Source organism: Pteropus medius, unplaced genomic scaffold (genome assembly GCF_902729225.1).
Source record: "Pteropus medius unplaced genomic scaffold, Ma_sr-lr_union100, whole genome shotgun sequence".
Classification (NCBI taxonomy): domain Eukaryota; kingdom Metazoa; phylum Chordata; class Mammalia; order Chiroptera; family Pteropodidae; genus Pteropus; species Pteropus medius.
This window is the reverse complement of record NW_024347791.1, coordinates 8,800,562-8,813,599: the sequence shown is the minus strand read 5'-3', so window position 1 is coordinate 8,813,599 and position 13,038 is coordinate 8,800,562. Positions and strand designations below refer to the sequence as shown.

Below are 13,038 nucleotides of genomic sequence, written 5' to 3'. Positions count from 1 at the left end.
GGAGGGATCTGGTCCTGGTCAGCACTTCTTCAACCTGGCCAGGCATCTCTGAGAATCACTTGAAGGGCTTTTTAAGAATATTGATTTTTTTTTTTAAGTTCATCAGGTGATCCTGTTGGGCAGGCAGGTGGAACGATAATGGACTAAGGTAACTTCTAATGTCCTTTCATTGACTCTGTGTGAAGTAGGATAAGTTATGGTATCTCGGCAGCTCAGGCACCCAGGAGTAGAGCCAACCCCATTTCATTTGGCTTTCCTTCCATCTGAAGAATCCCCACAGCCTGGAAAAGAACTAAACACAAAACAGCCTTCTTAATGGTATTTATTTTTATTGTTTTCTTTTCTTTCAAAGAATCGACCGGGACTACTCCAAGCATTGACATCAGATCTGCTTTCAAGAGAAGGTAACTTCAAAAGGGGAATCTAGGTAGCTCTTGTATAACACAAAAGTGGAGGATTTTCAAAACACACTTTTCCTTCCTCTACCCTCTATTATTCCAAATGAGAACAAATCTTTTCACTGTAGTTTAACATATTGTATATTCAAAGTTAGTGTTCTAGAAAAGCCATGGGGTTAAGGCCAAATCGAGTATGTACTGATCATTCCTAAGAATATTCTTGTTATGGTGAAGCTTCCATTTTTGCAGGTTTCATAGTTGCCTTATAAATACACAATTTCAATATATTCATATGTGGCTTCTTCCTCAATTGAATTAGTTCCCATCAAATGGCCAAGACGGATAGATATATAAAGATACACACCTTATATAGCATCAGTTAAGTAATGTCAGAAACTTATATTGCTTTTCATTTAGATATTATTTATGGAGCTATTAAACAATGTATCCAGAAAGCCACAATTAAGTAGCTACTTACTGAAGTTAGCACTATTTAAGTATTTAATTATCTTAAATGAAAGACCACTGATTTCATTGGAATAAAAACTACTGTAGAAAGGCAAATATAGATACCTATTTGATTTATTTTGCAACTGCCAAGGCTGAAAAATCAGAAGGTCAAGGAAGAAAAATGAAAAAAAATTCTAGTCTATGAGAAATGTAACTAGCCCCTTCTTGCCTTTATTTTCTTCTCTACTTAATTCTTCCATAATATAAACTCCTAAATGAGAGCAAATGTTTTGTTCTTCCTATGACTAAATCCACATACAGTTTTGTAGAGTAAGGAAAGTCTTCCAAAACTACTACAAAACAATGATTTGTTCTATAATTAAAAGGCACATTTTCCTTCCTGAATTATGAATAAATAAAAATTTTAATTACTTTAAAAAGATATTTAATATTACTTGATCAGTCAATTAGTATTTTTTTAAAGTCATAATTTTCAAATCCTTTTAGTGTCCATACACCTTCCATTCACCCCATGGTCAGCAAACGCAGAGGTCTGAAACTATGCTCATATCACGCACGACTGTATTTTAGGAGAGAGAAACATAATCTACCAAATTTTGTGCTTTAAAGAAATAGAAATGTGTTTATTTCAAAAGGTCTTCTCCAAATACTTGCTATTAAAGAAATTTTAAAAACACATTATTTGAGTTTGATTTATATGACTTACATTTTATACACACTGTTTTTAAACCCACAGACTCTTTCCTTAGAAACCATAACTAACATTTGTAAAGAGCAGGAAACAAAATCTTCATTAAAAAATTAAACAAGTAAGTAAACATGTAGTGCCATAGTAAGTGTTAGCTCCATAGTTTCTATTTAGAGTTTATAAGAAATCACAAAGATGGCTGCATGCCTAATTTAAGATGCATTTCTTAACAGGAAAGCATTTAAAACTTTTCTAATAAAGGGCCCAACAATTCAAAGACAAATTTTTGAAGAATCCATTTTACATGGCATAACTATCAACAAGAAAATGAAAATCTTATAATGATTTCCCTTTAAAACAGAAAGGAATGCATCTTTTAAAAAGCTCTTCACTAGCTCCATTTTTATGTTATATTGATATCACATTATCTGATTCATCTATTGGTGGACACAAAGAGGTTACCTTTGAATATAAGCTTTGTACTTATATATTTGATACTGGTACACTTTGCCCTCTAAGCCAATCTCTGTTTGACTTGGGTAACAGAGATCAGCAAAAGTCCTTTGCTTTTTCACACAGGTATGTTTCTAGAGCACCCTCCAACTTGCAAAAACAAAGTACTTTGTGTTGTTTGGCAAAAGTGCATTTGTGTTACTTCGTTTTAACACAAATCCAAGCCGTTTTATATATGCAATCTATAAAAAAATGTGTCTTCTGAAATCGTAGAGTAACACAAGCTCCTCATGGTCACTTTTCCACAAGTACATACTCCAAGATTTTTAAATGTCACTTGTGTGAAAAGAAATAGTTTGTGTTGATGTAGTCCCATGACTTGTGTGCTGATACAAAATTGCATATACGTTATATGTAGAGTGTTTGGGGGAAACTGTTGGGTATATATCTCAGCATTAAACCCAGATTTGCTTTTCTTTTGTTAATGACAGTGGAGAAGGTCAAGAGGATGCAGGGGAACTTGACTTTAGTGGTCTCCTGAAACGTAGGTGAGAATCAAGTGATGGAGTGAGGCGCTGTGGCCTGGAAATCTTAGATACCCATTCAGTGAAGTCAAGTTTAAAGTAGATATGTTTCAAAGAATTTCTCATTTCTTACAATGTGTTTTGCTTATAAAATATAACAGAGTCGACTAAGAAAGAGACAAACAACTGTATACTAATATACAATTTTAGCTGATGCTTTTAAATTTTCTTTTTAAATATTTTATGAGTCTTTGCATATTTTCTTAGTTGGGGATGAAGAGATTGAAAACTGAGACGGAAGACTTACATACCTAGAAACCTCTGATTTCTCTCATTTCAATCATAATTCCCTGTGATGATTGAACAAATAAAGCCTCTATTCGCCTGCCTTTGAAAATTGACCAAAAATCATTTTGACAATTTTAGTAGAAGTTTCTGCAGGTATATATATATTTTTTCAGACCTACTTTAATATAATATTTATGATTTACTGTATTTCATCAAATTTAAGATACCATTTATTTTAAGATATAACTGTATTTTATAATCATTAAGCAATAAAATTGCTCCAAATAGTTTATTATGATACACTATCAATTCTTAGACATGTCCTTCTTTTAGAGAGGTTTAAAATGTCAAAAAAATGTACATTTTAGAAGAGATAAAATACGGTAGTAAAATGGAAATAAATATTTAGTGATATCACTCATGCTCCCTTAATATAGTTCTCTCTTGCAATAAAATTTCTATAATTCATTATGGATATTTAGCACATAACCATTTTATAGTATTTCTATCCATATATTGGCATATATAATCATATTATATGTAATTATACCTATAAAGTTATACTTATTTAGATATTTAATGCAAAAACAAAAAAAAATTTATTTTTCCTGTGATTGTTTTTATCTAGCAAATTTGCAAATTAACAGAGTAAAACTACAATTCTAAATTAATTATAAATAATAATTATATTAGTTTTTGTTTATGGTTATTTAAGCTTGCTATGGTTACTAAAGGAACATAGCATAAATATGCTTCACAACAAATTACAACAAATTACAGTGATAACTGGACTTGTGGTTATTCTCAGTTTAGTTGGATGACTTTATTCAAGTTCCAATGAATGAAAAATTTACTCTAGTACTAAGTATTTACTTTGAGAACAAAATATTAACGGATGCAATTTATTAATTACCAATGGATATTAGCCAATCAATAGACCTTGGCAGTATTGAATACATTTTTCCTCCTTTGGATACTTCAAATAATCATTAGTATCAATAATATTTATTTAATTCCCCAAATTTATTTAAAGCAATAGAATATGAAGTGACCTTAAATGAGCTTCACTCCTCATTTTACAGGTGAAAAACCAGGGACCAGAAATGTTGAGTGACTTACCCCAAGTCACAAAGCTAGTTAAGGTAGGGCGGGGACCTAAATCTAAGTTTCCTTTTCTGAGTCAGCTCACTGCCTATGGCTCCATATAAGAGATACCACTCTGAATTCACATCAGAAGCTGATGCTTCGGTTTATAACATAAATTGACACTTTATGAAGACAAGAGAGTTTTTTTTTCCTGTAATTATTAAGACAACCAGGAAAATACTCAATGTTTTCTTTATGTAGAATATAATGTTACAAGCGATGTGAAGGAAACAAAATTTAGTGCCTTTAACTGCCTGGCACACAGAAAGGTATGAATACATATTTACAGAACAGAAAAGGAAGGTAGAGGTAAAAAAACGAATTTGAGTCTCAACTCTTGCATTTACTAATTACATGGCTTTGATCAAATTATATATCCTCTCTGAGATTTGGTTTCCACATTTGTAAATGTAGAGAATGAAAACTACTTTATAGAACTATTATGATAATTAAATTAAATGTAAAAGGCTTGGCTCATAGTAGATGTCAAATAAATACTCGCTTTCACCAAAAATGTGACATATTCCTTTGAAGAGCTTATATTCGTAGAGACAACACACACACACACACAGACACACACACACACACACACACACACACACACACCCCAATCAGCTAATCAAATGTGATATAGTAGATTATTAAATGCCATGTTCTGATTAAAAAGGAAAAAGAAAGAAAAAAGAACAGACTAGTTCTATCAGTCATTTGCAGAATAAAAGAAATCGTCTAATTAATGGTGAAAATGACTGAAGAAAAAAATGACTAGAAAACATGAGCAGCCAATACGTCTCCAGTTCTCATTTTCTTTACATCCTCTAATTATGGTTTTGACTCATAATTAGATTGTTGTTAATATAAGAGTATATTCATTTAACATATACTAATCCACCAATATAACTTGAGAAATCATTGTGTTTTCCTACTAATTTATGAATTGCATATGTTTTCATTGTGGTAATGACACATGATTACCATTTCTACTTCTTTAAGAGTGTGTGGTAAAATCTCTATCTGAATAAATATCATTACAACAAACATCTCCATACAATAAAAGACCTCCCTGCCCTGAACAAAACCAGCATATTTCAAAGAGACATTAGCTAAGTCAGAGTAAATATTTGGAGCGTTATTTTGTTACGGGATTGGACCTATATAAACACATAAAAGTTTTATTCTACATAAAATTTCTATAACTCTTTTGTATTTCACTAGGATCTTCAAGTTATAGAAATTTTGATGTAGATGAAAGTACTGTGAATGTTATATAAGTCGATCCCAGTGCTTGGAATGGAATCAGGAATGCCTATAGAAATTTGAATTTTTCTCCCTAATCTAAATTAACGTTGCCACGCAGATAGGGCCATTTGCAGCCACCTTGGTAAGAAACGATATGTTCTAGATGTATTAAAGAAATGCTACAGGTGGAAGCTTTGACTTCACATTCCAATACAAAATGAGGAATACTTCAATTCTGCAATTTACATTAAATTAAGTTATGAAGAGAAAAGAAAGGAATAGGCAAATGGTCTTCAGTGCTCATACACAAAATTCAATATAATTAGGAATGTGGTAGAATGGGGTATATTTTGGTGCTTTAATGAAAAAATGGTGAGGGTAATCAGTTTTATGAATCTACCAACAAAATCTGAGAAATCACTGAAAATGATGATCTTTATTACTGGCTTTCATCATATAAATCTTCACCTCATGGATCTAGGTATGCCTCATTGTTTGACTTGTGTCTCTTTTTAGCTATTTTAATCTAGTTTGGTATCTTTAAATCCTTTCATCGATGTTAGAAGGATACTCAAAATGCATATGTGCATAATTGTTCTTGGCTGAAATACAAATTAAACACAATGTGTGGAATGGCATAATTGTACAGTTTGGGGACTATATTGAGGCTGGAGTGTGACAAAAATAGAGCATTAATAAAGTGGGCCGAGGAAATGCCCACAGAGAATATAAACATAGGTACATACATACACATTTTAATCGCAATTCTCTAAGCCTTCCTACAAAATACTTAAAAGATATATCTGAAATTTAAATTGCTTTCAGGCAGCAGATATAGCAGAGCTAGCAGATCTAGCAAATTATTACCAATATTCCAAATTCAGGACAGTTTTCTTAAGCATTTCAATTTTACCACGTTAATAGAGGGTATCATTATTTCAGTGAGGTGAAGATAATACTTATGTTTTGAGTTTTTAAAAGGCACATTTTCCTAATAGTGTTGTCCAGTCCTTCCCACAAAGGTTACTGATGGACCAATGACCTCTCACTTTCTTCTACTTTCCAGATCAGCATCCTTTTCTACTGGGCAGAAAGACTTACATGACTGTGAAAATTAAATATTCAAAGGCATCCTTGATTAACTTCACCCTAAACTTTAAGTTAATATTTATATTCTCCCCTTCCCCATGGTTATAATCCAGCATTTCCTCAAGAAACTCTAAAACAGGTGTAATTCATGTGACAATGCAAACATATGTAATCCATCATTTGCTAACTTGATAGCATGAACTTGTTTGCTCACTGATGTTTGAGATGTGTTGACCAGTTTTCCTAAAATATTATATCCAAATCAGCATTATTACACTAAGTAGTCACTATAATATTTCCAAATTAACCTGATAAAAAGTCAGTTAAGCTTAAACAAAATCAGAACTGGTTAGCCAGTGAAGGAAATCAATTTAAATTATATTTTGCATTTGCACTAAGGTTCTTTCTCTAAAGAGTGTTTATTCCTGAGTTCTTGTTTCATTTTTTTTTGGGGGGGGGTTAAAATAAGGGCAGACAAATGTACTTTAAATCTTATATATTTTTTAGTCATATATGTTCTTTATATGTTCTATAGGTTCTTTAGTCAGTGATCAAAAATTATACTAAGAAGTTACTTTCCCCTAGTCCATGGAACCCTTAGCCATTTGCTTTAAAGTTTAACATTTATATCTGTGTAATTGACCCCCAACTTGCTTCCCAAAAAGTTGAAGTCTGTACTTTAAAATGAAATATGAAAAAATTTTTTACCTCATTCTTCTTTTCCCAACAATTTAGAAAAACATTTTTTCTTTTAAAAAAAGCATATGTATCTACAAAAATCATATGAAAAACAAACCAACCAAAGAAACCTCTCGTGGCAGTTTTAAATATTCTTTGCATTAAAAAAAAAAAGAAAAGAAAAAAACAATAAAAAGTGGGTTAATGTACACATTTACTAACATGGTAAGAAAAATACTGCTTGCAAAAGTCAAAGATCTGGAGTACTGTATTTGTACTGTCTCCATGTATAGATAGCTAGTGTGTGTACACCAATGAAGGTAGAAAAGAGAGCGTTATTCTTTCATAGTTCAATATTTAAAACTTCTAATTCTAAATATGCTTTTTAAAATTATTTCTATACCCAGAACCAGATGAAAATTGACCTGTAAGTTCCTCAAAAATTTACCTTCTATTTATGCTTTCAAGTTGAAAAGAAGTAAAAATAACTTCAGAATATTTCGTGATATTCTCTTCTCCCTCTAATATTGTTTTTCACTAGGAAAACGAGAATGTTAATGTAAATGCACGTAACTGATCTTTAACTATTTGGAAGTTTCACTGAAACTTCAAGCAAAACAAGACTTTCTTTTCAGCTTAAGTACTCAAGCACTAAACAGCTTTTAACACTGAACCGAAAAATTCCATACCATACATCAACCCTTGTCTTTAAGGGCTAGTGGGCAGCTACTAAACTAGACGATGGTTCTCCCCGGTTAGGGAGGTGAAGCAACAGGAAGAAGAACCCGAGATAGACGTGTGGGAGCTGCTGAAAAACGCTAACCCCAACGAGTATGAGAAGATCGCCTTCCAGTATGGCATCACCGACCTTCGCGGCATGCTCAAGCGTCTCAAGCGCATGCGCAGAGTGGAGAAAAAGAGCGCAGGTGAGCTCGCCCGGGAGCGTGGCTGCGGGAGCCGCGTCCTGCGGCCCGGAAAGACGTGACCTTGAACCCCAGCTGGTGATCCTCTTTCTCCCTGGTTTGGGGTGGAGTAGGATTTGCAGGGGTTACGCTTCTCTTGGCTACCTTTGGCTTCAGGTCAACGGAGTTCGCTTCCTGCACAGCACTGGCTATGCAGGTAGGTAGCAGACAGCTCCTAAAGGTTTAAGATAACAAAGGAATGACATTAAAGTATTATCATGGTATCAGATGGGTACTAAATTTCTTGGGAGATCACTTCGTAAGTTATACAACTGTCTAATCAATATGTGGTAAACTGGAAACCAATATAATATTGTATCCTGGCTGGAATTGAAAAAAAAAATTTTAAACAAAGTATTAACCACATACAGCATATAATGGAATATTAAAAATTCCCACTGTCACTGGGAATTTCTCAGAGGCCCCTTTCTCCAGCCTCTACATTTCACTCTCAAATTCTTGATTCTTATTTTGGCTGAGTAGATTCAATGTCTGTTCCTTTTACCATCATATTCTTGCACCCATTTGATGATGCATGGGGAGCTCACTTCTCACATCCAGTAAGATTATCAAAGTGTTTTGTGAAATAGATATGCTATTCCCTGGGGATCTAAAGTGAATGCAGTTTGTTGTGGTTTTAATACCTTCAAAAAATACTTTGAGATGGTAAAATTGAAAATTAAAATAAAAAGATATTTTAAATTGATCATTAGCTCTTCAAAGTTTCATGCACTTGGTCATTGTCAATTATTGATTTTATGGCACATCAAGTTAACATAGCAATCTTATTATAGGTTGTTAATGGTCAAATAAAATTTTAAAAATCTCACCACCTCTTTTTAAACCTCTCTGCAGACTGGTTGAGAAATGGCCCCAGAGAAATATAGAAGTGTTTTGTTTTTGTTTTGTTTACATAACTCAACCATGTCTACTATCTCAGACTCCTGAACTTTTATTTCTGAAAGGTGTCTGAGACCGTGAGTCACAAACTTGTGAATTCTAAGGTGTGGAGCCAGATGATATCTCTTTTCCACCCCTGCATAAGCCTTTCTTATTCTTATCGCTTAGCTCTCCCTGAATTAATGTATGTGATAGATAACTTTTTTAAAAGCTAGTGTTTATTTTATCTTGCTAAGACATGAGGAAGTGAGCTCATTTAATCAATAATATAATAAAGCTGGAATGATGGAAATGCAAGTGTGACAATCTCACAAGGTATTCCACACTTATGGGTATTTTCCAAACTGTCTAAATGAGAATTATTATCTTTGAAATCTGAAAAAAAAAAAAAGAAATAAAAAAAGAAGTTAATTACCTCTGTTTAGAATCCTTCAAAGACAGTATTTTTAAAAAACCACTATGTTCTATGTTATTTAAAATATTTTAAAATCTTGAGTTTCTAACTATATTTATAAAGGTGTCTTTAAAATGCCACTATTTGGGCAAATATCCACAGTACAAAAACTCTGATAAACCTACCATTTCAATTCGTCAAAGGCATTCAATTTAATCTTATGAGTCCTTGAATTTACCTCGTAAATTCCATGGTAGAAAACTATCTGTGACACAGAAGAAATACGAAGGTAATACCAATGATCCTAACTGTAAGCATGCTAGGAAGACAAGCAAATTCAAGTGCAATTTCATTTGGATGCTTTATATCATACATTCCCTAAAGCATTAGGACATTTTAAAAGCCTTTTCAGTAATTCTTTTCTTAGGTTTTTTACAAAGACATGTGGCTTCTCTATAAATTTTTAAACCATCTTATTGTATATAAATCAACAGGATTCTAAAATGTAAATGACAATTTGGAAGGTTCTTAATTTTTTTCTTCTCCAAGTCTCAATCTTTTATTTTATTGTAGGTTCTCATACATATATTGACTATTATATGTATACACACACATAATACACACATATTAATGTAGTTTTGTTTCTTCTCTCTATTAGCTTTTGCAAAAATTCTTGATCCAGCATATCAGATTGATAAAGGAGGCAGGGTAAGGTTCGTTGTGGAACTGGCAGATCCAAAGTTGGAGGTGAAATGGTATAAAAATGGTCAAGAAATTCGACCCAGTACAAAGTAAGTGGGCTTTGCAAATAATCAGTGATAACTGTATAAGTCAAACAGTAGTTCAACTTCAATTTTTTTTTATGAATGGAAGTGCTTTTTAGTTCAATATTTATAATGCAAAATTATATGGAGGGAGAGTAAAAACTTTTCTTGTATTTTGAAACAATTAAAATTATAGGACTATATAAATTAAACCTTGTTTTGTGTTTTAATTCTATACAAACTATGTCAGATGATCATCAAATACAATTTTTTGTCACTATAGGTTATATGTGATTATTTCAGAGCATTGCTGATCTTCCAATTTTTTAAAATAAAATTTTGAAAAAATTGAAATACATATTTGATATACCAACTGGGAATCATACCTTATAATTAGATAACTTTTGTTTTTCCAGAGTAGCATCTAAAGCCTGTGTTTTATTATTTGTTGGCTCTCGACTGGCTCTCAGCCAAATAAAGGAGACAAACTAATCCCTGATGTCTGATGGTATCGCTAGTCTATTATGAAACTGCTTTACAGAGATCCTTCTCAGCCTGAGAGATTTTCAACTCCAATATATTTTTTTAAGTTAATAGGAGCCACATGCATATTTATAAAAGACTTTAATCCTGAAAATCTGTCACTTCTGTAGTACAATTAGGTGGCTTCCAATTTCCTAATGTGGTCATGCCTACAAAGTGACTTTGTGATGATAATGTTTGGATCTGATAAAATACTCTTGAATGTGACCTGAATTTACCAAAAACATAATGTTACTTGGTTATCTTTATGTAGAAAATATCTAGTGTTTTATTCTTAAAGTCTTCAATTTGAGAATTTTCCAAAAGAAATCTTTTTCTTTAGTCCATTATAATGACCTAATATACCCATCCACGATCCGGGTCACAGATAATTAAATTGTGCAATCTTGGTTTTTAGTTTTTTGTTTCCAAATATTGAAATATTTTCTTAGTAATGGTAACTGTGATATGATAACATTAGTTCTTAAGCTCATTTAAGACAATATCACATTCTATAGAATTACTGTCTATATGAGTGATTAAGTTCATATTCTTGCTTAAATTGTATAATCATTTATTAACCCCCCCAAAATCTGTGTCATTGGGCTAGGCAAAGAGTATAATCAATAAATCAAGCCTCTGTTCCCCTACAAAGTAAATGAATTAGTCATTTTTAAAAACGTACAGAACTAGAAATCTTTCTCACAACCTTAGCCAACTCTGCTTTCTAACAATGAGTTAAAATATTAAATAGAAGATATGCACGTATTGGTTTATATTTGAAATAAAAATCCTTATATAAAAGAAAATAACAAAAATTAAATATTATGTGTAAATATGCATATGTATTACATTAGGCATTATAAAGATAAAAATTGATTGCATGTTTGATGTTTGTTAAACTATGTAAGATATGATTCATAAATGGCAGATCAAAATATCTGTCTTTCAAGCATTACCAAATTATACGCCAAATTTGTTGACACTAAAGAAAAGAATAAAATCAAGTTCATGGATTCTATTTATCTTCCTCCTATTTAAAATAGATACATCTTTGAACATAAAGGATGTGAAAGAATCATGTTTATCAATAACTGTTCGCTAACAGATGATGCGGAGTATCATGTGACAGCTGGAGATGAGAAATGTTCCACTGAGCTCTTTGTGAGAGGTAAAGTGAAATCTTACTGTAGTCCTCTAAAGCTCATGGCTCTCCTTTTCTCGAAGGTAATAATAAAAATGAAAGTGTTAAGGGGAGCTCTTGAGCTCCAGAGAAGAGCTCTAGAAATGGTTTAGTTTGGGTGTTAGATTGGCTCTGCGTTGAAGCTTTACACTGGCAGTTACTGTGTATCCGAATTACTCTCAGGTTCATTGAAGACTAGGAAAGCTGAGAGAAGAAAGAACTGCTGAGTGAAAATGCTTGGAGGTTTTGACTTAAGAAAGCAATATTTTGCAATACAGTTATTCTAGTTATAGCTTCTGAAACCCAGCAAAATCTAAAGGATAATCTTCATTTCATACTCAGCTGATCACAAATAGATTTCTCTTGAAACCAGCTGTATAAGTAAAAGGGCATCAATGCTTGGCCCTGAGAGCTCTGAAGACTATCTTATACTAAGATATTGTGAAAAGAGCCGCAGGGTGCCCGTGAAGCCAGGGATCACGTATTTTCTTTGGGAGGTGCTCTGATTGAGACAACTCTGTAGTCTCTATCATTCATCTAGAACCAGAATCAAAGAATTTTAGTGGAATAGGTCCTCCTACATCAGAAATGTCTACCTCCTGGCATCTTATTTGCTAAAAGAAGAGTGTTTGATACATTTTGTCTGCTCTCTAATACAGTGATTTATTTGATTTAAAAAGTCATGAGAAAATTGGAAAAATGTACCCAGGATTGCCATCTGTTCATTTTGCCAAGAAAAGTAAAAACAAACAAACAAAAAAATCCCACCCACTATCACCATCTAATCACATGGTATGATACTTTCTTACCGTTGGTTTTTCATCTGTGAAGAAACCTGAGGTCATAAGTCAGGTTTGGGACATTTAATGATTCTGATTTTCTCTTTTTTCACACTAGAGCCTCCAATTATGGTGACCAAACAGCTGGAAGATACAAATGCTTACTGTGGGGAGAGAGTGGAATTAGAATGTGAGGTGTCTGAAGATGACGCCAATGTGAAATGGTAAATAGCTTTCCTGAGGTTGGTTCATTTAGTAGACACACAAATAAAGTACCTTCATAGTTTAGATAACAAGAAATTGCTTTTACAGATAGGAAAAAAAATTTCAATCTCATTTGTGTTAATAGAAATAGGAACTAAAACTATTCTAACATACTGGGTTTTTGGTTTTTTCACCTATGAAACAGAAAAAAGATCCAGAAATATATATTGGTAAGGATGTAGGGAAGTAGGCACTTACTAATAAATGGATGGCTCAAGTTTGCCCAGATCTATTTAACCCCAAAGCCCATGTGTGTTCTTCACCTCTATACCATGCTGCTTCTCATTATGCCTGCC

At 32.8% G+C, this 13,038-nt stretch overlaps 1 protein-coding gene across 1 annotated transcript in view; it reads left to right on the top strand.

The window, feature by feature from the left end:
• The window catches only part of MYBPC1 (myosin binding protein C1), an 81,386-nt gene that overhangs the window by 15,078 nt on the left and 53,270 nt on the right, over positions 1 to 13,038 (top strand). The window contains exons 8-13 of the mRNA XM_039878300.1: positions 353 to 404; positions 2,502 to 2,558; positions 7,734 to 7,900; positions 9,889 to 10,021; positions 11,563 to 11,687; positions 12,597 to 12,702. Of these exons, the coding sequence (XP_039734234.1) occupies positions 353 to 404; positions 2,502 to 2,558; positions 7,734 to 7,900; positions 9,889 to 10,021; positions 11,563 to 11,687; positions 12,597 to 12,702 (640 nt within the window). The remainder of the gene's footprint in view (positions 1 to 352; positions 405 to 2,501; positions 2,559 to 7,733; positions 7,901 to 9,888; positions 10,022 to 11,562; positions 11,688 to 12,596; positions 12,703 to 13,038) is intronic.